Source organism: Amyelois transitella, chromosome 4 (genome assembly GCF_032362555.1).
Source record: "Amyelois transitella isolate CPQ chromosome 4, ilAmyTran1.1, whole genome shotgun sequence".
NCBI lineage: Eukaryota > Metazoa > Arthropoda > Insecta > Lepidoptera > Pyralidae > Amyelois > Amyelois transitella.
In genome coordinates, this window is record NC_083507.1 from 6,378,087 (window position 1) to 6,405,535 (window position 27,449).

The 27,449-nt window shown below is 34.8% G+C and overlaps 3 protein-coding genes across 4 annotated transcripts; 2 read left to right on the forward strand and 1 right to left on the reverse strand.

Moving 5' to 3' along the window:
• Nucleotides 1-246: 246 nt before the first annotated feature.
• LOC106138707 (uncharacterized) lies at nt 247-5,870 on the reverse strand. 2 transcript variants are annotated; one of them, XM_013339953.2, is made up of 8 exons: nt 5,691-5,868; nt 5,280-5,411; nt 3,736-3,951; nt 3,513-3,635; nt 3,303-3,437; nt 2,743-2,863; nt 2,337-2,449; nt 247-1,750 (listed from the first exon to the last, which is right to left on the reverse strand). In XM_013339953.2, the coding sequence occupies exons 3-8, from the start codon at nt 3,823-3,825 to the stop codon at nt 1,022-1,024; spliced, it is 1,311 nt and encodes a 436-aa protein (XP_013195407.1). In that variant the 5' UTR covers nt 3,826-3,951; nt 5,280-5,411; nt 5,691-5,868; the 3' UTR covers nt 247-1,021. The 2 variants fall into 2 exon arrangements, with proteins under 2 accessions (XP_013195407.1, XP_013195406.1); XM_013339952.2 differs by lacking the exon at nt 5,280-5,411 and having other exon boundaries at nt 5,691-5,870.
• Nucleotides 5,871-8,691: 2,821 nt separating this feature from the next.
• On the forward strand, nt 8,692-18,200 carry LOC106138729 (nicastrin). The gene is made up of 15 exons (XM_013339990.2): nt 8,692-9,008; nt 9,138-9,239; nt 9,915-10,110; nt 10,302-10,502; nt 10,847-10,945; nt 11,095-11,185; nt 11,266-11,335; nt 11,829-11,933; nt 13,122-13,354; nt 13,472-13,733; nt 14,016-14,170; nt 14,506-14,742; nt 15,007-15,109; nt 15,277-15,505; nt 15,759-18,200. The coding sequence occupies exons 1-15, from the start codon at nt 8,948-8,950 to the stop codon at nt 15,781-15,783; spliced, it is 2,169 nt and encodes a 722-aa protein (XP_013195444.2). The 5' UTR covers nt 8,692-8,947; the 3' UTR covers nt 15,784-18,200.
• Nucleotides 18,201-19,735: 1,535 nt separating this feature from the next.
• LOC106138739 (cytosolic non-specific dipeptidase) lies at nt 19,736-26,045 on the forward strand. The gene is made up of 9 exons (XM_013340006.2): nt 19,736-20,170; nt 20,435-20,632; nt 21,417-21,678; nt 21,993-22,140; nt 22,323-22,423; nt 22,583-22,713; nt 23,597-23,719; nt 25,190-25,348; nt 25,709-26,045. The coding sequence occupies exons 1-9, from the start codon at nt 19,748-19,750 to the stop codon at nt 25,757-25,759; spliced, it is 1,596 nt and encodes a 531-aa protein (XP_013195460.1). The 5' UTR covers nt 19,736-19,747; the 3' UTR covers nt 25,760-26,045.
• Nucleotides 26,046-27,449: the final 1,404 nt, after the last annotated feature.

Here is a 27,449-nt window from a genome sequence, read left to right on the forward strand (position 1 = left end):
ATAATTATATCCTGCTAGTTATTGTCCGCGACTTCGTTAGCCGTGAAAGTTCACTGAAGATCTCAATACAAAAAACTGTTCTACTATATTGCGCAGAGGGGTGGAAGGAAGAGATTTTGTATAACGAGCCCCCTATGGCACGGTTTTTTCGTGCGAAACACTTGAGCTCTTTAGCTTTTTATTATGAAGTGCACTGTCATCCACCCGCTGTGTATGTACACATTTTAGTATAGAAAACACTTCAAATATTCCCTTATCATTTATTTTTGTAAAGTTCATTAACAGCGATATTACATAATTACATTGGTATTTGTAAGTAGATAGTCTACAACAAAATTTATGATTAATAATAATCACGGTAAATTCATTCTAGAGAAGAATCAAAGCGCATCTCAAGCGTCAACTTAAAAGTAAATAATATTTCATCGTATTTATTTATATTCAATCTTATTTCTACAATGTAGCACACATGTGATTTTTGGAACCATAATCTTAGAAGAAAAATATTTTACTACTACTATGTGTACTTACTATGTATTATTACATTACATTGAAGAGATAATAAGGAAGATCCTATGCTAACCTTTAATTTGACGATTAGACTCTGCGCTAGTATGAATTGACTCGTATAATTCATCAATTTTATACATTAATCAAATAAAGCCTATGTCAATAATTAAATGAAAAATATTATATAAAATGCATTTCATCAACTGAAATAATGTACATTATAACCAATGAATTATTCTAAGAACCTATAATCAAAATTGTTTACTCATACTGGGGATAATTAAGTAATCAATTAAGTAATTGTTTCGTTCTACTAGCATATAGTCGCCATGCTTTACACATTTTATTATCACAGCACTTGTAAAAATTACAGTTGTCAAAAGACATTTACAACATGAATTCCAGTAGGAAACCCCAGGCAATTTATTTAACTCTTAAAAGAGAAGTCAATAACAATATTTAACACAATTTCCTCAACGCTACTTAAAGATAATTATTTTTTGCTTATTATTTATCTACGCTGACGGCGCCTTCTGTTTGTGCGGTTAGTGTTGCCTAAGCTCGGTGGGGAAACGGGCGGCGGCGTAACCGGATTCACTATAGCTAATCCTGATATAAAATGAATAGGATTGTTCAACGCATGGCCATTCTGGCGCTGAGTTCCCAGTCCGTTAGGACGTTGAGCAGCTGAAGGTCCCATATCAACCGGTGGCTGTGGTGCGTTCAGAACCGCTCTCAAACGCTGACGCATACGCCTGCGGGCATTGCGTGATAAAGGAGCGCGTGCTGCATTATCAGGTTGATTATTGGCCTCAGCTGCTTGTGGCTCATTGCCTGATGGAGTCGAGCGATCATTGCCAGCAGAAGGCTGATTTTGATTGGCATTTTCCGTTCTTGCTCTCATTTGCGCTTCAGAACGTTCTGCTAATGCGTTAGCCTCGCGACCTAGTGTTGCAAACGCTAAAGAGATTCTATTGACATCGTTTTGCAAATCTTGAATAAAGGGTTGCATATCGTGGGACACTGTGCGACCATTTTCACGAGCATTTCCACGGCTTGCAACGCGAAGAACCGCCCTCGGTTGCGATTGGTTCGCATCTTGATCGGCCGGGGTCTTGCGTATGCATAGTTTCCCACTAATTGAAGCAGGAGCAGTCAGCGCATGCGCATCGATTCCATCCAATGCCAAACAATGACCCCGTTTTTTCAATGATCCCTCACAAGATCGTACAGACCACACCTGTCAATAGTAACAAAGTCTGTTAAACTGTAAATATGTATAATCACTCAGCTGCCAATAAAGATAAATGATAATACAAAAAGACGAATTTATTTTGTTTCCCGGTACCAATAGAAAAAAGAATAGGACCACTCTACCTCTTTCCCATGGATGTCGTAAAAGGCGACTAAGGTATAGGCTACTTGGGATTCTTCTTTTAGGCGATGGACTAGCAACCTGTCACTATTTGAATCTCAATTCTATCTTATAACCAAATAGCTAAACATGGTCTATCAGTCTTTCAAGACTGTTGGCTCTGTCTACCACGCAAGGGATATGGACGTGATAATGTGTATGTGTACATACACACAATCACGCCGATACAATACAATAAACCCTTTCTCCAAATCAGTTTAGTTTCTTTAGACTTATTCATTCTAGGAAGCTATAATCTAACATCATAAGACTTAATAATTAATAGAAATACTAGTCAAAATTACAGTGGAGCTGTTATTTTTACTATGATTTGTTATATTATCACACTGATATGGATAATTTTTATGGAAAGTCAAATGGGTGAAATTAACTGGAATAAAATAATACTTACACAATCTGTAAATATTGCCTCGCGATCATTTCCTGATATAGTTAGTGTATAAGAGAAAACATGGGCAATCCATGGTGAGGCAGCCATCGACAGCCAAGCAGAGATGGACTCATCTGAAACCATAGATCATCCTTAAAAATTATCCTGTGTGACCAAAAACAAAAAAAATATATATTTTCACATTATATATTGTTTTCCGCCTGTATGTTTTTACTAGCATCTTGCAAAAACTGTTGCTCTGATTTGGATGCATTCTCAAATGTGCTTTACTTGGTATCACTTAAAAACTATACCAACATTTCTCCCTCCACCATTCAAATGAATGCATCACGCAAATTTTCAAGGCTTTGTACTTTTATGTCTTAGATGTTATCATTAATTTCACACTACTGTATGAGATACGCACTTGTTATTTCAATAATCAGGAAAAATATGCCCATATCTGACACACGAACTGCTGTCACAATCCTGCCAGGTGCAGTTGAAAATTGCCAAAGTTGTACATATTCTCCATTCTCTGATTTTCCCTGGAAATTTTTATACTTGTTACAAATCATTTTCATTTGAGTCTTATGGCCTAGACAGAGAGACATATTATTTCAAATACTGGATAATGCAGAGTGTGAGCAAAATGCAAAATCCGAGAACATGTGTCATAGGTATCACTAACGCTTGCTTTGTTCCAGAACCATGTTCTTCTTGATCCCAAATGGCAAACTCTTGAAGCCGCTCCAAGAAGTGCTTAGGTAGTTTTTGTATAAATAGTAATATGTTGGATATTACTAAAATTTTATTTATTGAAATGAAAAATGACGTGAAAAAGTGGCTGCGAAGGCCTATTTTCTGAATAAGATACATATATATTTTGATTTTTAATATTTTTACTAGAGCTTTCCTAAGAATGCAGTTTGAACATGGCGTGCTTGCAACCAATGAAAAAAGACTGAATATCAACATTAAACATACCTCAAGCAGATCAGGAGCGTGGTAATAACGCAAGTGATTGAGCAAACGAGCAGCTGGTAACCTCTCACCAACAATATCCTTGCAACAGAGACAGCGGAAAAAGCCTTTGCAGGATTTTGCCGCTGTAGAGGAAGTCTAGAAAGAGGAATAACATTTAGATTATTTATACAGTAAATTGTGAAATTTTTTTTTTCAAATTTTAACACATACTTCAGATACATCATCATTTTCTTCCTCTTCCTCAGGCTGGTCATTTACAATCTCGCCAATTGCATTTTGTGGTGCAGATGTATCAGTTATATCTGTTCCTGTTGTGATTTTTCCTCCTAGTTTCTGAAATAGTAAATCAATTTCTTAGATATGGAAATAAATAAAGCAAACAAATTTCATGTCAAAATTATTGTAAAGCTGAAATTAATCAAACAATACTTACAAAAGCTCTTAGTTTTCTCACATTCGCTATGAGCTCTTCCATGGCATAATTTCGTGTTCCAAAAAATAATGCCCTACACACAGGGCACATATCAAGACGCGCTTTGCATCTTCCACAAACATGATGTCCTTCATTACACTGGAAAATTTGACCTGCAGGTATCTCATAGCATACTGGGCATTGTAGTAGGTCATCTAAATCTGGCAGGGCTTCGGCCTAAAAGCGAATATGGAATTTAAATAATTATTGTTTAAAAATAATTGTATACTATTTAAACAAGCAATATTTGTACTACAGTATTCCTACGATTTCATTGAAATAAGTGCACAAGGGCAATAATCAATCTAGCTGGGTCCCACCATACATTTGCAAAAGTTCTTAACATTTTTTCTATTTAAAAATTCTTTCAGCCAGCCTAAATTGTTTAAACCGTTTCCAGAACATTGATATGTAAAGAGTTTATATGTTACAAACAAATCTATTTTATTAGAGTAGATATTTAAAAGGTGAAAAATATATTCAATTATTAAATACTAGCTGTGCCCGCAACTTTGTCCATGTGGAATAGTTATTTTGGGCATCATTGAAGCCCTCAAGGATTAATAATTTCCCCTTTTTTTCACATTTTCCCTTATTTCTTTGCTCCTAATAGTTGCAGCATGATGTTATATAGTCTAAAGCCTTCATCTATTAACAGTCAATTCAATGCAAAAAAAAATCAATTTTAACCAGTAGTTCCTGAGATAAAGCATTTTTGGGCCAAAAAGCTCAGTTAGGACAAAAAAGTTTTGGGCATCATTCAAATAATAGGATAAATAGGTACACTATGCATGTTATAGGTATCTTTCAGTGATTGATGACTTTTATGAGTTCAGAAGCTAGCAACCAAAGTGATTTAATTCTAGGTATGTAAATAATCGTACTGGGGATAGTTGAGGGACTTTCTTTAGAGAGAAGCTCAATGGGTGCAACTTCTTCTATAATATTTATTTGTCTATTATTCTATCATCAAGACACAAAGCTGAATGTGGCCTATCAGTCTATTCAAGACTGTTGGCTCTGTCTGCCCCAAAAGGGATATAGATGTGACTATATGTGTTTATTTATGATTTAAATACAAATTCAAGTTACCAACAACTTGAATAGGCAAAACCCATGATGACCATTTTGCTACTGATTTTGTGCTCCTTGGGTTAAGTCATAACACTTAACACTTACAAGCAAGCAAAAGTATGAGAAAATGTAAACATAAGAGTACCAGTTAAATTTAAAATGGGCTACTCCACTCTTACCACATAATTTATTTAAGCAAACTGTATTCAATGTCTTCCTGCAGACATAAAAAGGGTGTTGGCCTCCCTAGTTGGTAGACTTCCATTGACATATTGATGAGAATTTCAAGGCTTTTATTTTAAGGTATTGGATTGACACAAAGAAATTAAGAGTTGAATCTTGACTGAATATAAAAATATATTCTATTGCTTTTAATTTCCAAAAACACATATAATGCATTACAAAGATGAAAAAAATATACTCATACCTACCTAAAATGTTTTAAGATTTTGATGACGAAATAAAAAAAACGAATGTTAGTTGATGCAGAGGAATTTTTGTTGTTCAACAATTTTTAAGTCAGTGTTAGAAAATATAAATAATTTTCTGATTTTATCCAGAAGCTGTAAAATCATAAATGAAAGCATTTTTATTTTATATACATACGTGAACATAAATTACGCGAGATCGAAGGTAGTCTGTCAGGCCAAGGATAAAATAAAGGCTTTGACACCATTTTGTTTCTAAAGTTTTATTTCAACACCTTTCAAAGCAGGAAACACAAAACCTTACGAAATACTAACAAAAATTGTATAATTTTTGGATGAATTTATTGATTTGATCCTCGTATGGTCAGAGCCAGACAAAAGAAAATGTAGGTACAAAATTAATATTTCACATACCTTTATTTCAGGGTGTCCTGCCATGAGGAAGCCGGGGTTATTGTATTTATAGTTATTCAAAAATATCTAATAATTATTATTGTGCACAATATTTTACATGTGAAATTAAAACACGACAAAATATAGCAATACGAGGCTCCAGCTGTCGCTTAAAATAAAAATGGCGTCGATTAGGGATGTGGCGTTTTTCAATCCTAGAAGATCGTTTTTTTAATAAATATGCAGTAATGAATCGATTCAGGGAATCGATATTTTACACTTGAAAATGATCATTTGATAGAAAGTATTGGGAGTAGAGATGGGCAAATGCCCGGGCATTTAAGGCAAATTGGGAATATTCGCAATAAATGCCTAGACAAATGCCCAAAGGGAAGGAATATATGGGCATCTATTGGGAATTTTCCCAATTTGCCTTAAATACCCGGGCATTTGCCCATCTCTAATTGGGAGCTCTAACTTTTCCATGTAATAAATTCATTTTGAAAATAAATGTTTTCTTGCATACTTGATCTGACTTTGATACGGTAATAAGATGATTGTTAGTATCGAAGTCCCTGAACTGAAAAGAAACTGATTTTACTGATGAGAGATCAGTTATCTATACTAATATTATAAAGCTGAAGAGTTTGCTTTTTTGTTTGTTTTAACGCGCTAATCTCTAGAACTACTGGTTTGAATTGAAAAATTCTTTTTGTGTTGAAAAGACCATTTATCGAGGAAGGCTTTAGGCTATATAACATCACACTGTAACTATAAGGAGCGAAGAAATAATGAAAAAATCACGGAGTATATCCTTGAGGACTTCAATGATGCCCAAAATAACTATTCCACGCGGACGAAGTCGCGGGCACAGCTAATTATGTTATATACATATCTTTTTATGAAAAAAAAGAATTTATATTTACATTATAGATTATAGACTAGCGACCCGCAACGGCTTCGCACGGGTGCAAACAAAGTGCAAAAGTACATATTTAGTACATTTTTTTTGACCTATCTCGTAATATTCAGCCAGCGTTTGCAATGTAAGCGCAAAAAATGTTTTATTTACGACTTCATATTAGAAATCTTAAAATTATCAGTGGTTCTCTAATATATTATTAAGAATGTTATTATATATTCAAACATTCCTCCTGAATCACCTCTATCTCTATCATTGCTTCGTGCTTAGATTACGTCCGAGTCAGCCGAGACGATCGTATGCCAGAAATCGTATTTATATAATAATATATAATATAATGCCAAAATATTTTCTTTTGAATAAAGTCAATTTCCTGTCAATTAAAAAAAAACACCTTATTTTATTCCATTTCAAAGTTCTATCTTATATATAAAATTCTCGTGTCACAATGTTTGTCTCCGTACTCTTCCGAAACGGCTTTACCGATTTTAACCAAATTTTGCATGCATATTCAGTAGGTCTGAGAATCGGCTAACATCTATTTTTCATACCCCTAAGTGTTAAGGGTTGTCCACATTTAACATTTTTTTTTCAACTTCAAATTACTTAAAAGTGATTTATATGGCAAAACAACGTTTGCCGGGACAGCTAGTATCTCTATAAAACATCCTATACTAGATATGTAGTGATGATGCATACTTGAATAAAAATAAAGTTTTTAGACATTGACCTTCAAGATTTTATTATGAAACTGTGGCGAAATCTATACGCCACAAGTCACAAGAATAAAAAATTAAATTACGCGATGCTATCAATCAAAAACAGCGAAAAATCTAAATCGCACAAACAAAGATTTCACGGATTGGAGCTACCTATATATAGGTACAACCTCAGACACAACATCGTTAGAGCCGCGGTTCCCCAGGCATAACACCTAGCCTGGCGGAAGATCTTCCCTTTGGTGGCGGTCGAGCCGAATCATCGCTCCCGCTACATTGGTGACCCCAACGTGATTGGAAGCAACCCTTCTCCATCATCATCAACTCCAATCCTTAGCATCACTCCTCACTCTGCAAGCAGTCTCACAGCAAGCCAGCAACTGAGTATCGCAGCAGGTCCATCGCAGCCAACTCACTGAGCTTCCTGGTCCCTGTCTCCACCCGCACTCACTCTCATCGACTTCAGCGCCTGACGCATCTACCGCAGCCCATGCCTGGATCACTTCGACGGCCGCTCTTCTCTCCAGCGTGGTGACATCGTTATATAGATTCGTTAGATATCGTGCACGATATCTGTTGGCACCAACAAGTCGACTTCGCTATCTATCTATCTACTTACTGTCTCGATTCACCGCAGACTACGAGCAACGCAACGGCTCACTTCTGACTCACTAGGACTTCGAGCAACTTCCGACTCACTCGAAGACAACTGGCACTTGAAAGCTACTGAAGCACAGATTGTACAGAGCAAGACTTCAGACCACCGGTCTTGGGAGTATAGTGGCGAAATCTATACACCAACGCCAAGTCTATAGTCATACATATCACATAGTCACAAGAATAAAAATCGAGCTGAATTATCGCTCCCGCTACAAAACGATACATCTTATGATTCGGATCAATGAAAAAATCAATTTTTTCGAAAAGAATTTGTCTATTTTCAAAACGAACTATTTGACACAGTTGTCACGAAGTCATAAACTAACTACTTGTACTAACTTGTTGTAAGATATGGCGTTTATTGATGTCATTGCACGTATCATTACGACTTTGAGGAATTATTCGACAGTATGTAAAATAAAATTTATAGTAATAATTTATTTTTTGTATAATTTTATTGTATGCAACAGGCAAGCAACTTGCATCATGTAAATGGCGCTTAACTTTCTTTCATTCAACATGGCTTGATGTCGTTGTTAATTTTTTACTCCTCTGCTCTGCAAACGACTCTGGCGTTGTTACAAAGAGTAAAGTAATACGGTAGGAATCGATAGCGATGTTACCTGCATGACAACCGCGATGCCGCGACGGGAGACAGACAACGGTGAATTAGACGTTGTAAAAATAATTCCGCTGTCAAAGTCCAGAAGTCCAGTTATAGCCCACAACGTTTGCGTTGTCGAGTAGACAAAACGTTGTGGAAACGATGTGTCATAAATAACGCTCACGCCTACTATAACTATTTACAATTTATTGTAGTTTGTGCAATCATTTGAGTTCTACATTTATAAGTTTTCATTTATTTGCAATATTATCTAGACGATGAGTGAAGAAAGAGTAATTTTATTAGAAAGAAAATTGTAGAACGTTGTATCTTGCGTGTAATGTGGCAGAGCAAACTAAAAACATAAGTTGATATGGCTCTCGTCAGTAAAAACATTGTGACATTATTATATATGATTGTGATACTAATTAATTGTAAGTTGTTAATCTTTGTTTGTTAATTATCTATGTCGATGGTGATAATAATCTTTCACTAGTAATTATATGTATTTATCAGTGTTTCTACTCAATAGAAATTAACAGCATTATAATATATATTTTCAGCCTCTGATAGTGAACGACTCCACAAACAAATTTATTCATCCATAGAAGGGGGAGCGGCATGTTTCAGAAGGCTAAATGGTACAAAACAAGCAGGATGTTCATGTATGTTTTCATCTTTCTTTCCATACTTTCTAAATTTCACATGTGCAAAAATATATCGACTATGTACCTGTCTCACTTATCTATCAGCGTCAGTGGTAAAACGGTTAAAGTGACTCATTAAAAAAGAATACAGGTATATTATACCAAAACTGTAAACCTTTTATGAATAGCTTATCACAACTTATTGTGTGAGAGGTGAGAAACATGGAAATCTGGACATTCAAGCAACTGGATATGAAACCATGATCTTATGTGGAATAGGATTCCCTGTTTTGGTTGAGGTTGCAGTAAGTAGTTAAGGTTGCAGTAGACATATAGGAATTCAGGATTTTTGGTCATAGGCTGATCTCCAGAGAGTTAACAAGAGGACTTAACTGGGATTAATGCGAGGTGGATTATAAAAGTATCTGTTTTATATTTGAAATGAAATTAATTACAAAATATTGAAGACTAGCCTTTCTTCCATGACAAATGATAAATTCAGTGTTACCTCTTGATAAAAATTGGAATCTGATATGTGTTTATTGAACAGTCATATCTGATTATTTTGTTACCTCTCAGTAAATTATGTAAAATCTTATGAAACTGAGGTTTACTTGGAACTTTAAGGAAAAAGCAATTTTGTTGCTATTTTAAAATATTAGAATTTTTAATTGCTCATTTTTTCAATTTCAGCTTCCAACAAAGGCACTGTAGGTGTAGTGCAAATGGTTCATAACTTAGAAGATGCACAGTGGATAGCATACAATGGAACAGCTGGACCATACATGGCTGTTGTTAGCACAGCTATATTCCATGATGTTATTGAAGTTCTGATGTCGCACTCTGGGCATGTGGCTGGCATTTTACTCTTTGCTAATGCAACAATCAGGTTATTATTTTTACTGATTTATGGTTATAGTTATAACTTGTGATATTTGTTTTACACATTCCATCCTTGTTCACATTAGTTTATTCTTCTGTATGTTTTTGACACATTATTTGGGAGCATCCAAATCACGTTTTATTAATTGATACTTTGTTATGTGATATGGTTGAGTAAAAGATTGTTACTTTTTGTAGGGCAAACGGCTTCACTCAAGATTCACAATGTCCAAATGGATACGCATCTGGTCCCGGCAGCCAATGTTTGTCTGGAAATGGTGGCATTGTTTGGAACGAAGCTGGCACAGATCTCCTGAGGAGAGATATACCATTTCCCATATTTTTCCTACCTGAATCAAAAATTGATGAGATAGAAAAAATTGAAGACTGCTATAAGAGGTATTATATTATGAAATTCCTTTCTCCTGGCTTTAGTCCCGGTTGCATCCTTACCACTCTGGCGAGGAGCCTGGGTATGCCTTTTACCTGATCCTGGATTGGGTGAGTTGTTTACATGAAGCAACTCCCATCTGACCTCGCAATCTTTGCATGTAAACCTAACCCGTATTTGATCCAAAAAAAAAAGTATGTGGTAACCCTAGAATAGCAATAAAAAGTAATGGAGGGTTAAACGGAAAGAAACCTAAAATGCTAACTGAACATCACCTGCGTGTATGAATACAGGTCAACCCCGTATGTATAATCCACTGTTTCAGTAAGTAAACATTGTTTTTATTTTTCAGGTATAATCTTGAAAGAAAACAAAATGGCCAGCCATTATGTTCATTGCAAATGAATTCTTTCATGTATGCAGCAGTAAATTCTGTAGTTTGTTTAAGGAGGTATGATTCTTGTTAATTTAAGTAAATAGATATTAAAGTTAAAAAAAGACAATAATGTAATTTATTCCCGAGACACGTACCAGTGATACAAGCATATCCATACATAACTCTGGACATAATTACCTACTGAAATGTTAATTATATTTCAGATCTGCCACAACAGCTCTTTTGACTCCGACGAAAGTTTGTGACCCTTTGGGTGATAATAATGTGTACTATTCTCTATTTCCCAGAGGAAAGGTGAGTGACTAAGTAATTGAATTTAAAAAAATTGCCAATTCCAGAAAAAATACTGTCATTAACATAAAATTTTATTTCAGGAGACAAATACAACAAAAAAGCCAGTTATACTGACAACCGCTAGAATTGATACGGCCTCGTTGTTTGACGGTAATATATTGTTTATATATATATATAGTATAAAAAAAAACAAAACATTGAGTCCTACGTACCTTTACTCCACCAGAAAGCATAGCTTTGTAGAAATCTTATATCATTAATTTTCCTTATATTTCGCAAATTCAAAGAAAGTGAGAACCTGTCTCGTCGTTGGCATGTGCCGCCTAAGCGATCTAGATCGAGCGACAAAGAAAACCTCCTCTGTTTAACGAGTAACGTACGAACCGCAATGAATTTGTATGTCTCTAGTCTATTAAAGACTTATACTAGTTGTTTAGGTATCGATGATTGTGTACTAGCGGGCTGTTGCTATGTTATTACTGTCTTAAATGTTATGTTATATGTTTCTTACAGCGGCAATACCATGGTTAAGTTTCAGCGAGAAATCAATAAATAGAAGCTTCCATTAGTGAAATAGAAATAGAAAGGGATTTTCGAGACATATTTGTATTTATAAAACTTGAGATTTTCTGTAATTTAACAGGCTTGTCTCCCGGTGCTGCCAGCTCCGTGGTCGGAATGGTAACTCTTATAACAGCGGCCGCCACACTTGCACAGACCATATCCGCGGCTAATGCCCACCTTTATAGTAAGTGACGAAGAAATAACTTATTTTCTTATTCTTAAAATACATTCGCCCATGCATTCGGCGATATAATAAGCCATTGACGACTTTAAAGAAGAATATCAGAGTGATATTTCTTTCCTACGTTTTTTATCCTCAGGAGTAACAATAGGTAAATTTTTGTGGGCTCCTGGCCATGCAACCCATCTATATCCATTTAAGTTTTTAAAAAGATATACATATAGGTAACTAGGGATTCTTCTTTTACGCGATGGGCTAGCAACCTGTCACTATTTGTATCTCAATTCTATTAATAAGCGAAAAAGCTGAATGTGGCCTATAAGTCTTCAAGGACTGTTGGGTCTACCATGCAAGGGATATAGACGTGATTATACATATGTATGTTTGCAGAGTATGTACCTATACTTTTGCCATCATACAGGGTTTATCCTTTTTCTGACAAACTTCAAAACGCTTTTTTTTGCATTTAACGATAGAATAGAATAGATAGAATAGAATTTCTTTTCAAAATTGGATAAAAGGTATCACTTATTGACTTCACATCACTTAAATCTAATAATAAATACTACCGCTTCCAAAGCGCATGTGTAGAAGAAGCGGCGTAACAAACTACACTGCAACATTTTCACCGGGCGTCAATTTACAAATATAAATCTCTTAAATCTAAATCGTGGACGAATGCACATTGTCTACATTAAAAAACATAAATGAATGTAAAACTAATTATGTGTTTCAATACAAATCCTTCAAATAAATAAAGATATGTACACACTGTACAAATTATGGCAACACTATGTCAAAAATGCACAAGCCTTTAAGAGGCCATTTTATCAAGCTCGAGCCACACATTTTTATCATTAATATAATCCTCCGTGCTGTAATAGGCTTTCCTGAAAAGCTCATCTTTAATGTAATTTTTGAATTTCCTATCATTAATTACAAGATCACTTTTTGGTTATTTATTATAAAATCTTTAACAATTAATCAGAAATGATTTTCTTACCTTAGCCAGCCGATGCGCTGAGATCAACAACTTATAATTGTTCCGCAGTGATTTACTAGTACATTCACTTACTTTTTTGTAAGTCTAAGATTTTCCTAACATGCATAATGTGTTCGAATATGTGTTGGGAGGGCAATGTTAAAATATTTTGGTTATTGAAAAATTCTCTCAATATAATTTTTTTTAAGGACGCAACGTGCTTTGGGCTCTTTTCAACGGTGAGACATTTGACTACATCGGCTCACAGCGTGTTGCATACGACATAAGCCGCAAAGCGTGGCCTCCCAATGCACCACTATCTGAAACAGACATACCACTTCATTTAGAAATAGGCCAGCTGGGCGGGTCGCTCTTGAAAAATAAGGACACTGATACGTGGCCCCTGTATGCTTTTGTGCCTGAAAATAGTGAAATACGCGAGGTACTTAAATAATATAATTGTTATGTGTAGTATCTAACAGATAAGTATATAAAATAATTTTACCCTCTTTTAACTTAAAGATGTGCTAACTAAAAAATTATTATTCTTCCATTGCAGCTGTTCCTTCAACAAATGTCTTCTAACATCGAGGCATACAATATGACTTTGCAGCCGATCTTCTCGACGAATTTGCCGCCGTCGTCCCTTCACTCGTTCAGAAGAATATTACAGAATGCAACAACTAGTGGCATGATACGTGAAGTATTATTAACCGACCACAATGAAAAGTTCACCAATTTGTTCTACAACTCTGCGCTGGATGATTATGAAAAGATCGGTTTTGTATATCGGAACATTAGCATTGGAAACGATGGAACATGTAAGTATACCTGTCTAAATGTGATCTGTTTGCCCTTGTTGGGGCGCTTTTTCTCAATTTACTTTAGGTAATATAAATTAGTCATAAAAGTTTTGGAATTTTTACGTTCAAAAGTGGAAGGATACAAACAGTATTTCCATTTAATAATGAAAGTGACCTTACAACTAAACATAGCAACACTTCTTATGGCACTCATATCTCGTACAACTGGCCAAATGATGATTATAAAAAAAATGTTTACAAGTGTGAGAGAAACAACACATAAGTTGTCATATTTTTTAGTTGTTTCTACTGACGAATTGGTGGCAAATGGCAGCATGAAAACGAGTGACATCCAAGTAAAGATAGCGAATCTCGCGTCGGCATTGGCCCGGACTTTATACGAACAAGTTTCGGAAGCCCAGTACACTGGAAACGTCAGCGCGTCTGCGCATTTGGTTTGTAAACTATTAATTCACTCACTTAACGAATCTTACTCATGAAATAACGTTATTCATTACATTATTGTTATGTCTTCTTCCCTAATATCAAGAGAAAAAAATGTGTTTTTGTATTTTTGTTTGTAACGAATTCATGTAATCAAGTCAATCTTTATGGGATACAATTAAACGGGCACAACATGTGCCTGTAAAATTTTATCTATTGAGTTACTTAGTTCCCAGGTAAGAAAAGGGAAGAAACTGCTTCAATTTCTTCATCTTCAGGTGTTTATTAATATAAATAAACGGCCGGGATTCCACTTTTCATAAGAATATTTTAAATTTTGTTGCAGGTCGACGAGATGCTGTACTGCTTTTTGAAGAGCCAAGCTTGCCGTTTGCTGTTGGCGGCGGATTACGCTCAGAGCGGTAGTCGCGAGGACAACCTGCCGGAAATACCAGCGCCGCTGTACGTGGGCGTGGCCGCGTGGAGTACTACCGCGCCGGTGTTCGCGGGACATCTGCTGGCGCTGCTTACTGGCACCCATCTCCAGCAGAACCGGACGCAATGCGACGCGCTATCTGATCCAGTAAGTGCAAAATACTTGCTAAGTTATTGTGTATTTGCCACTATGGGTGCGTGGCCGCGTGGAGTACTACCGCAACGTTGTTGGCGGGATATTTACCCCGCGCTGCTAACTAGCACCCATTTCAAGATTTTTTCCATTTCAACGCCGATTGATCCAGAACGAAGACAATACTTAATTATATGGCTTTGTAAACACATTGAGAGTGACCCAGTGGAGTACTATGGTAGCAGTGAGAACTAACTATGGGTATTTGTCTGGTTTCAGGACTACTCCTATTACTGGCTGAGAGGTTGGAACAACAGTGGAGTTTGCATACAAACTACAATGAATTTCAGTCAAGCCGTCAGCCCAGCATTCATGATCCCAGGTTTCACATATTTTTTTTTTGCATACGGTAGAGTAATAAGGCAGGGTGTATGCATCTAATGGAGGGTGTGAATATACTTTCTGTACTTTCTATTATAATGCATTCAATGATTCCTTTTTAAATAATGTTTACACTCTGTGTAATAAAATTGGTTGTGTCATTTCCAGATTACGACTTCACGTCCGGTGAATACTCAACATGGACGGAGTCTGTATGGCAAGCGATGTGGGCGCGCGTGTTCGTTTCCGCGAGCGGAAACGGTGCTCAATTTGCCGCTATTTTGGGCGCATTCACCACCGTCTTAGCTGCGTTCTTCACTTTCTGGCTTCATAAGCATTCGGCTGTGGTTTTCGATAACGCGCCCACTGCTCTGGTCAACAACGATGCCGCCTCTGGGTGAGACTAATTTAGTATTTATACTGTATTGTGGGGTCAAAAGCGACTTCTAAGTACTTGAAAACCGGATAACTGTAAATAAATTCTCATACTAATACACTGTATAACTATAGATGAGTTTATGACACTATTACGATGATCGAACTGAAGAGTTGAACTTCTGAGAATGAAGGGTTACTGCAGATGATAGGATATTTGTATATTATTTTTACCTTAGACCCTGATTAAGGCGACAAATATCTTTTCTTTACAGGATCTTAAGGACTGTAAATTGCTGAAGACTGCAAGTTGAAATAGTATTGATGGAGCAGAAAAGGCTGTGTTGTAATAATTATGTAATATTGACCATTAAAATCATTCAATTCAATCATATTAATCAGTTATAAGTATACTTACACCGCCGAGATAACATAGCAGTAGGGATGGCGATTTTTCCCGAAAAAGATAGATTTTTAATTTTTATATCGATCCGATTCGTAAGCGGACATATCGATTCAGAAAAAAGGTCGATTATAATGTAATTACATAAATCCATTTCATGCAAAACAAAATTACATAACAACTGATCTTTTACCAGTAACAATCAGTTTTTTTTGAGTTCAGGGAATTCGATAATTACAATTATTTTATTACTTTATCAAAGTCAGGTATGAAAGAAGATATTTATTTTCAAAATGTATTTACATGAAATTGTCACCCCAGGCTAAATTAATCTAAACTTTAAAATTAAATATCGAATGATGATTTTCAAGGGTGAAACATCAATTCCCTAGATCGATTCAGTACTGCATATCGATTTAAAAGTTCGACCTTTTGGGCTTGAAAGATCGATTCTTTGATTAGTTGATCTCAGATCGTCATCCCTACCTAGCAGTAAATTTCTATAGCACGGGCGTGTGCTGTCTTATATCTCGCTTATTAATCAACAAATAATATAAATATTGTATGAAATCTATCACCACTTTCAGTACAGATAATGTAAGCACCTATATAATTTAGCAAGTCACTTAGCAAAATGTATTTCTTAGAATGAGTACTAACTAATAGGCTAGGTAGGAAACATTTCACTCATTGCTATGTTTAAGTTTATTTATTTAATTTGACGATTAGAACTTACTAATAAAATACTTGTGAAGTTATTACAACTTTATTGACCTTTAAGTTTTTTACAACACAGAACTAAACATAGTGTACGCCAAAGTCTTTCCCAAAGTTCGAAGAAACGTTGCACCCATTTGTTTTACATCTTTATTAGATAACAAATGAAAAGATGTCATATTGAATAAGTTTTCATTGAATACATCGTATTTATTTAATACGTCTGCAGTGTAACAAGATACCATGTCGCTTGTGTTGAGTCTCAAATTGTTTAACACTTCTGTTAGCTGATGCATGTTGCACCAGAAGTTCACATAAATTTCATTTAATTTTGGATTTGTGAAATCATTTTTAATTTTTTCATGGGTGTCATCAGTTAATTTCTGCCAGCTACTTATTTCTCTTTCAATGAAAAAAGTGTTCTGTGAAGGGTATCCTGGTAATGAATATAAAGAGGAACTGTTACTACAACTACCGTCTTCTGTGCCATTTTCACTGTGTACATTAGCAACTTCAATATCGATTTCGTGACTACTGCCATTTCTTAAAAACGCGCTGCCCAGCGCATCTATAAAGACCTTGTTCAAAATTATTTGCTGGGTGAATTCACAAATTTGATTGTCATTAAAAACCATAAATATTCCATCTTGAAATGAGAAGAAAATGTCAAGCTTTGCGGTAGAAGAATATTTTGTAATGATAATGAAATATATATTTCTCATAACATTAAGAGCATTAATTTTCCCGTTTTGTATTAAACATTTCAATATGTACCCTTGTGTTAAATTACAGAAGTGCCAATTAAGAAAACAAAATGAAGGTATTATTTTTTTATCTGATATAGGATTGTTGAGTAAATTAATGTAAGCATTAATAAAATCCAGAAATACTATATTGTAAATGTGAAGACATCTAAAATCCTGATATTCTAATGAAATAGCTTTAGGAAGATTTTCTAATTTTATAGATTGTCGCCTATTGATCGGTTTGTTTACTGTGTTGGTTTTTCTTATGTCTTTAGTACTTGTGAGGGACTTTATTTTGTTTAAAAATTTAAATTTAAAAATGTTTGCGTTGAGATCGTTCTGAACTACAATATCCCTTTGTGCTAATTGGACTGGGCCTTGAGTAAGTGTTCCGCCTTGAATTTGCTTGAACAAGAGCTGCATACAATGACAAATAGCTGCTTTTATATATGGTTGTAGTTCATAGATATGTGATTGATTTCCTATGCAGATTCCAGAAGTTTTGAAACAAAGTTTTATATATGGCAGTAGTCGGTGAATATCTGAATCGTAGATTATTTCTGTCGACATCCAAGAATATTTGCACGTTGAACTTTTAATAGAGAATATGCAACGTAACACCACGGGTTCCGTTGGTTCATCAACTGTTAATAAAATTTTAACGGTGGATTGAGTTATTTGACTTTCTGCCACATTTTCTTTAGATCCTAAGTTATTAAGTACTCTTATTTTTTCATCATTCGTCCCAATATCACTGTCAAATTGCATTAAAAATGTTTGTCCATAATTTTTTGTCAAATATGCTTTCTTTTCATAAAATTTCTTAATAAAATCTCTTTTCATTAAATTAATATGCAATGTAATGTGTGGTGTGATGTCGTCCCTATATTTGTCATTGTTCCTTTTATTTTTTGACCCGCTTGGATAAAACATTGTATAGCAATGTTTTTTCCGATCTTACTGGGGAAAGCTGGTACGATTGTACATTTTTAATGAATCTGAGGAATAATTAATGTGTTAACATAAAACATACATCGTAGGTATGTATTCATATTACAAGTTCCACGAATCAGTTTGTGTTGTTTCTCTCATCTTTGCCCGTACCCAGGTGCACTCTTTGCCCAGGAACCGCTTTTTTATATAACTCTGGTCTTCGGCATCCTCTGTGTAAGGTGTTCATAACGTTACATAGCCACGTAAATTTATTATAAGATTATTTTTCGATAAAGGTTCTGAGATCTTTGGTTTGATTGCTGGTCAGGGCAAGATGAATCTTTTCTATCAGGGTCTTGGATGTTTTTTTTTAAATATGTTATAGATCTTTCGTTACTGAGTGACTGACTGAGACAACGCACAGCCCAAACCGATCTGAAATTTGGCATGTTTAGTCTAACTGCACTAAGAGAGAAATGAGATTTTCTTCCTTTTTCTAGTACGAAAAAAGATTGCGAATATGGTATGTAAACCAACTCAATGTACATGTATAAATATAAAACAAATCAAGCTTATATTTGGGCTACTACAATTTGTCTATTTTTCTCTGTAGGTATTTATGGTACAAACAAAATACTTACGAATTTTTGAATACTTCTCATTTTTTTATTTTTCCGTTTTTCGTAATTTTTATTTACATGATGTAATTTTGCCTGCTGTAAAGGCGACGTGGGACGTTATTTTGTTTTTTGGTTGAGAAGATCACGAAAAAATTTTGTGAAATGACATTGCCAAATTATGGCGTTAAGACTTTTTCGTCAGCAAAGAGTTTGGATTCTTTAATTCTTTCCATCTCAATTTTGGGCAGAAGCTCTAGGACACGAAAGCATGATTCCAGAATGATTCGAGATCGGTGGACCTGAAGGGTTATGGAGTGGGAGCTGTGGTGAGTACGTCTACATAAGGTCTACATCCTTGTAGGAAGGAGCCGTTCCAATTTTGCTGTCCTCTGTTCGTCCGCTACTTTGCTCAGAGAATCTGAGGCTGGTTCTAGAGTGACGCCGGTGAGAAACGCTGTTGACCAGCGCGTTCAAAGCGCGCGCGCCTTGATTTGCAAACCGCTGTGAAATAAGTAGGTATTATAGCGTTGCATTGCAAAGTACACGCGTTTTGGCAGCGCTAACCGCGCATTTGAACTGCGTTACTATCAAACGGGGCTACTAGCAACTACTACCTACTACTTAATTAGTATAATTGTAAGCGCACGTATGACCGACACGGCCAGCACTGTTACTCTGAAACCAGCCTTAGAAATCGAAAGCTGTAATTTGTAACCCAGTTTCGAACGAATAATTTGATTTTATGTATGTATGTAATTTGATTCCTTTGCTTGGATGAATGTCACTGTCACTATAGCAAAACAGCAATTTCACGGTACGTCATTTCAGCCGTCAACGCGTAAAAAATGACTTTGATTTCTTTCTCAATAAGGGCAATAAAAGGTTTGCGTTTTAATAATGAGTTTAGACTGCCGGTAGCTAAGGCCACACCAGTATCTGTTAATAATTTACTTTCTTCATATCGGAATTATTCTATAAATCCTGTAGATTTACCTAAAAGGATGGCGACTGAGAAGACGTTACCTAAGCTTTTCAATTTTGTTGATCAAAATGTTAATACATACAAGAATCTTCTCAAAGAAGCAGTAGCTATAGCATCAGTTTCGTGTGATCCCAAATATCGAGATGAATGTGTTCGTATGGTTCATTGGACGCAAGATAAGTTGAAAGAGGTTGGAGCCAAAACTGAACTTAGGGATGTTGGTTTCCAAACTATAGATGGAAAAGAAATTAAGTTGCCACCTGTATTAGTCGGTTCTCTGGGTAATGTAAGTATGTTTGCTATGTTTTAATAAAATACTTTAAGTTTTTTGTTTTTGACATCCAATAAGTATTAATTGAATCTTTTTAGTTGCACAAGAATTCTTGACTTTCAATTAGTATACAACAATAACAGTGTAGGTATTACATTGTTGTTATTCTGATTCATAGCATATTTGTCTATTCATTCTATTCTTATTGTCAACAATAGAGACAAACAAATATTTCACAATATATTTGTGTTTGCATTTAGAATCATATATTTATTTCAGGATACCAAAAAGAACACTATTTGTATATATGGTCACTTGGATGTCCAACCTGCATTGAAATCTGATGGCTGGCTGTCAGAGCCATTTGAACTAGTTGAGCGTGATGGTAAACTTTATGGGCGGGGCTCAACTGATGACAAGGGCCCTGTCCTTGGCTGGCTCCATGCCATTAACGCTTTTAAGGGAGTTGGAGAAGAGGTCTGTTTATTTTTTAAATACCTTTTAATAATAATTATTCTATTATAAAATATTTTCAAAGAATAATATAATTTTTCCATGGCAGTTAGCAATGATTCCTTCCATATCTAACTTATAATTGTATTGTAAATTGATAAACTGTGTGTGTTTTATAATGGACTGAGTTCAACCACTGATTAAAATGTAATAATATAAATATCTATATGCTGCTGTGCATCTGTTGGATACATTATCATATGTTATGTAGAGAGTTAAGCCTTATCATTCCTTCACTATGTGATGCATACCTTATATTATACATATTGGATACAATATGTCTAAGTCTTCACTTTTTGACTTTATGATCAAAGTTAACCATATTTATGAAATGCAAGGGTTAATGTTGGTGTTTCAAGAATAATTAGTAAAGATGTTGTTTTAACATTAAATGTAGATTTGATAGGATTCCACTTTGAGCAACTATAAAAAAATTCACAGATTAGAGTAGAATCAAGCTATAAAATAACTGAACTTTTATCCATCCTTTTACACTTGTTAAACATTCAAAAATGGATTTAAATTTAGTTGTAATACCTACTTCAAGATCTATTAACAAATGTAATTTTTTGGTTCAGATATTTATTCTGGGGGATTATGGGCCTATAGGTTTTACTTTATTGGATTCCACAGTTTTATCAGAAAGTTTGATGCAAAATATTGAAACATTGCTCTGTCAAGCAAAGTATTCTGTTATCATGAAAGTAAAATTATAAATAACTATTGTGTCATTTCCTCTTGTTAACAGCTACCTGTTAATTTAAAGTTTATATTTGAATGCATGGAAGAGTCTGGGTCTGAAGGTCTGGATGCACTGCTTCTGGAGCAATTGAAACCGGCTGGTTTCTTTGATGATGTTGATTATGTATGCATATCTGATAATTATTGGCTTGGTACAACCAAGCCGTGCATTACTTATGGTCTCCGAGGAATCAGTTACTATTTCCTAGAAATTGAATGTGCCAAAATGGATCTGCATAGTGGTGTTTATGGTGGCACAGTACATGAAGGTATGTAATATTGTTTTACTCAATGTGGGAAATTCATTTCAAAAACCACTGAATAGATATGTTATCTAAATATTATCAGTAATGTGATAAAATGCCAGAACAAATTGTTTCTATTGACTTATGATAATTGTTCTACATTCATTATTATATGTTGTCAAGCAGATAAAAGAAATGTTTCAAAATGGTAAACTCCCTTCAAGATATTGTAATGCCGTCATAAATATATACATTTAATGTTTTTGCTTTATAATTATTAATTCCTCTCAACAATACAACAGCAGATCTGTATTATGCTTGATTTATTTGTATTACAGCTATGTCAGATTTGATTTATTTAATGAATCAATTGGTTGATAAAGATGGAAAGATTCTCGTGACTGATATATATAAGTCTGTTGCGCCGTTAACTGAAAACGAAAAAAAACTTTATACAACTATAGACTTCGATACTGAAGCATACAGGTTTGTTAAAAAATGAATCAAACATTTGTCTGATTTTTTTATGCACAACTATTAATTATATTTACCCACCAAAGACACAGATTATTGTGGTTTCTTCCTGCTAAGAAATAAGATCTATGAAACTTCATTCATATATTTTATATTTTTCACATTGATATGGTACAGAAAATATTACATTACAGGAAGTCCATAGATGCTCCAAAATTGGCTCACAATGGGGACAAAGAACAGATACTGATGCACAGATGGAGATACCCTAGTCTATCATTACACGGAATTGAAGGTAAGAACAGTATATATGTATGTATTTTATTATTTATATATCTTTTGATCTATAAATATAAAATGCTGTTTTGAACCTTTTAGTTCTCAAATCTAAATAAATCATGTATTAAATATGTGATAGATTTTTAATTTAATGGAAATTTCTTGTTAATTTTAGGTGCTGCTTTCCAACCTGGAGCAAAAACTGTGATTCCAGGAAAAGTAATAGGAAAATTCTCGATTCGTCTTGTGCCCAATCAAGAACCTGAAGAAGTCGAAAAACTAGTTTTTGATTACATTAATAAAAAGGTTGGTATCATCAGGAAAATATTTTGGTATTAATTGGGATATTCTAATTGACATGTAATGGTTTTTAGTACTTATATAAAGCACCTGATTACAGTAGACCCCAAACCGCGAAGCATTGTAGCGGAGGGTGCAACTGGGAACACGCAAAGATGAAAGAGAGAAAGAAAGAAACTAACTACGATATCACATATCTGAGAGGACACTAACTTGCACTTCTTTTGCATACATTATGTTATTCGTGTATTACTTTGAAGCATTTAATCGCTAGCTTCGCCGTCCAGGTGCACGTTAGTCTGATTTTAAGCTTTGTATTACATATCGCTTCTCTCCTATACCATGACTAGTTGAAATTTATCTTAACAGTAAACTAATTTCAATTGAAACAATTTAAGCTTTAATTGGAAATAATTGTGTCGGCGGCGCCTTCTTATTTTGTAGTATACATTTATGTGTAATTCATATATCTACTTTGTAGACCACTATATACGCCGCATGATATTATCCTACCGACTGGCGTAACCTAGCTATAAACAGTGTGGGTCTTGCTTCTTTAAAAGATGTCGTAAAAGGCGGCTATAGGGATTCGTAAACACATTAATCTAGTGTAAGCTTACGTGCTGGTCTGGTAGTGAAGAAAAGTATAAATAGATGTGCCAGCTGATCCTCTTCCCGCGTGCAAATTGTAAAACTCAAATAAGAGAAAGGGATAAATAGATGGAGTTCTTGTTTAAGCCGAGGGGCTAGCTTGTCTCCATCGTGGCATTTAAATCTTGTGACTCAAATGCCCTATATTATAAAGCTTTGTCTGTCGTGTACGTGACGTGTACGTACCAATTTTGTTTAACCTATTTTACCTTTTTGAATAATTTGTTTATTATTTCAGTGGGCGGAGCGTGGATCCCCCAACAAGATGCGTATCTCTGCGCAGAGCGGACGCGCTTGGACGGAGAACCCCGACCACCCACATTACCAAGCGGCCGCGCGCGCCGTCAAAATGATTTTCCAAGTGAGTACCTACCATTACCCTTATTCGACCTTTATTTAGTATTTATCATATATCAGAGTGATCCTTTTTGTTTTGCCATAGTTATATTTGGTCAAACAGTGTGTTTGTGTTTTTAAGTCCAATGCCATACTACATACATACATATACGTACATACATTGAATATACCATTATTTTTTACGAGGCAAATATATTTTCATTTTAATTAATACATCCATTTCACTAGGTTTCAGAAAATATGGTGATTATAACACTTAACAAAAGAAACGCCACATTTAATTTGAAACTAATGATTTGACGTGGTTTTGCAAGCAATAGGGATGTGGACTATTTTTGGGAAAGTGTTTAAAACCATGCATAAGTACCAAATATAACCCAAACTATTTATTATTATTTTTTTATTTCAAGTAATTCCTTTAAAATAATTTATTTAAAATTCCATTTAAAATATCGCGCCAAAACGCGGATACCTGTCAAACGGCCGCTGTGACGTCACGCGTTATAAAATATTGTCGAAGTTGTATGTATGTAATAGTTATTTCGTAGTTGTGTGATAATAATATGAATTCAAAATTTTATAAATATTGTGCAATGTCGCAGTGTAAAAGTACAACTATTAAAACATCTGAAAACTGTTTATTCACGTTCCACGTACAAAAACGATGCGGAAAAAGTGGCTTCAATTAGCCTGTCGGGATCCGGCACTTGTATCTACACAAAGTAAAATGTATTTCTGTGAGGATCATTTTGATGTAAGTTTGATAATATTTGTTACATTTACTTGTACATATTAAAATAATTTTTCTCTTCAAGTTTTCAAAGACGAAAACTCGAATTTTTAGGTTAGAAATAATGTAAACAATGTTTCGTTCTTTCATTGTAGTTGGCCAATGATATGGCAAAATCATATTATTTAGTTTTTACCTTATAATTTAAAAATACCTACTATTGCTATAATAATGTATGTTGAGTATATTACTTACATGGATGTCTTCACATTTCTAAATTCAGCAGAGCAGAAGTTACTATTTGTTGCGAAGAAATTAGCCACCGAAAAGCAATCAATTCTTGGCAAATTTGAACTATGTGCCTTAATATATCCACTTTCCATTATGGGAAAGCAAAATTTATTCAAAAAGATAATCGGACGGAAATCACGGTAATAATATGATCCAAATATCAACAAACACCATAATACTTGACAGCGAAAATTCTTGTATTGCAACGCGTGACATCACGCGTTTTGATTGGTGTTCATTGTCACGTGACTTGAGGGTGAAATATTTGATTACATTTTATTAAATAAAAAAATTATCCCTTGTTTATTGAGGAAAATATTGTGTTTTTTAATTATTTTTACTATAGAAACTACCTTTTCGTGGTAAAATTTTATACTTATTTGAGTACAGTCCACATCCCTATTTTCTGCACAGTTGTAAACTATGTATTTATAATTTAATCATTATCTCTAGACTGACCCGGACATGTCTCGCGAGGGCGGGTCTATCCCGGTGACCATCACTCTACAAGAGGCGAGCAACCGCAACGTGCTTCTGCTGCCCATGGGCGCCGGCGACGACATGGCGCACTCGCAGAACGAGAAGCTCAACGTGCGCAACTACATCGAGGGGGTCTGACATCTCAGATATCTTTTATAGCTGTATACCCTAGCGTTTGATCCTGGTGATCATGATCATCATGCTGCAAGAAACTAGTATTACCGCAACGTGCTACTGCCAATGGGCGCTAGCGACGACATGCCGCACTCGCAGACAAAATTCTGTTCCTGCATATATTTTTTCAATTTTCTTTAGATTTGGTCTGCACACCTAGACCACAAAAGGAAGTCCTTTTGTGGTCTAGGTGTGCAGACCACTTGTCTTGTCTTGGCTGTGCGTCGGTTTCTCAGTCAAATAGTATCCTCTTTTATATTTTTATTTAAATATAATTTTAGGCTTTATATAAATTATGTTTTATTTAATTGGTTACAGATAAAACTTTTCGCCGCTTACATGTTTGAAGTCAGCAAGCTGCCGAAATAGTTCTAAGCCGTCTGTAATAATAAACTAAAACGTATTATTTTATATTTGGCATAATAGGAAGAGTACATGAACGTCAATGAAACATTCCTATAAGTACATTTAACATCTATTTTATTTGAACTTATCTTTCTAAGATATATGTAGTTGCATTATGTGCCTTATACCTTTTTTGAACTATTATGATGATTCATAATGCTCCTCAAGTTTATTTAGTGTCATTGACATAATAACTATTTTTAATGTTTAGATGACTTTTTACAAAATAAAAAATAATTATGTAACCAAATATTTGTTTTATTTGTAGATAAGTTTTTAAAGTAGTCTATATTTTTGATTTATTGTATTTATCGATTCAGTGCGTGTATGATACAAGCACTGAATCGATAAATACTCGTAAATGTCCCATGATGCCTTCATAAAGGGCGCACTGAAAGGACTTTAGTAGATAAACTGACTAGACACACTAGGTGCGAGGAATTCCACATTCCTCTTGGTAGATCCAGGGAGCGGCACTGTAGAAAAGTTTAAGTCAAGATTATAGATGTGTATAGACGTGTTAAATAAAGCTCGTGTACATGTGCTGAACGTAACATAGGAAACCCACTTGGTGATAAGGCGGGTCACATTACCTGATTTATCGGTATGAAATATTAAAACTTTGGGTTTTGCCAAGTGATCGTTCATTATAATCAAGTATAACAGAGTTACCCATAGGTTTTAACATGTACTTACTAGTTACTATATAGTTGTTTAGTTTACTCGTAGAAAAGTAAATCTGCAACAGAAAAACATATTTTTATCTATTTATTAGCATAAACTTTTGTGTCATAATTTTACATGGCATACCTGTGTTTAGCCTTAAAATTGTTACGCATAATATTATTTGGCATAACTTTTTAGGCATATTTCTTTAAGCATAACTACCATTAGCATAACCTAACCTAACCTAAGAAGTACTCGCCTTATAGCGCATTACACTAAATCTGCTCCGCGCAAAAAATAAATTAGTCTAAACTATATTTATGCCTATTGAAATAGTATGCCAAAATCAATTATGCCAAAACCAATTATGCCAAAACCAATTATGCCAAAACCAATTATGCCAAAAAACTATTATGACAAAATATAGTATGCGTAACTCGTTATGCCAAACTAAAATAGGACAAAAAAAATTGTCGAATGAACGGGATCCCGTGGCCCTCTGAAAACTAAAGGCTAGACCAAAGGTTAAGATATTATAAAGATAGGATTATAAAGGGGTAGAAGAGTTATACTTTTTGTCGTCTCCTTAAATGTATACGAATAGATTTATAGTGGTTATATTCTACTCTGCTGGAAACCACAGGGCTAAGTAGCCATAGAGTAGGTACCTATCTAGTGTATGATTATTGACATTTAAAAGACGTGTTTATTCTTAAGTAGGCCGTTATCAGTGTCTTTTTCTGCACATTACCTTCCGCTGGGGCCTGGTAATGGGCATCTAATTGGAAGCATTTATGTTCGATAATAACTGTAAGTCATGACTGCTTTAAGTACAAGTTTAACTCAACGAAATTCTTTATTATGTTTAAGTTTCTTATCTATGTGTTTATTATTTGTGATTCAATATTTTTCCCGGTTTTCCCATAAAATTTTGATGCCAAAAATTATTTCCAGTCTTGGTAAAATAAAATTTGAATGTTCAACAGAT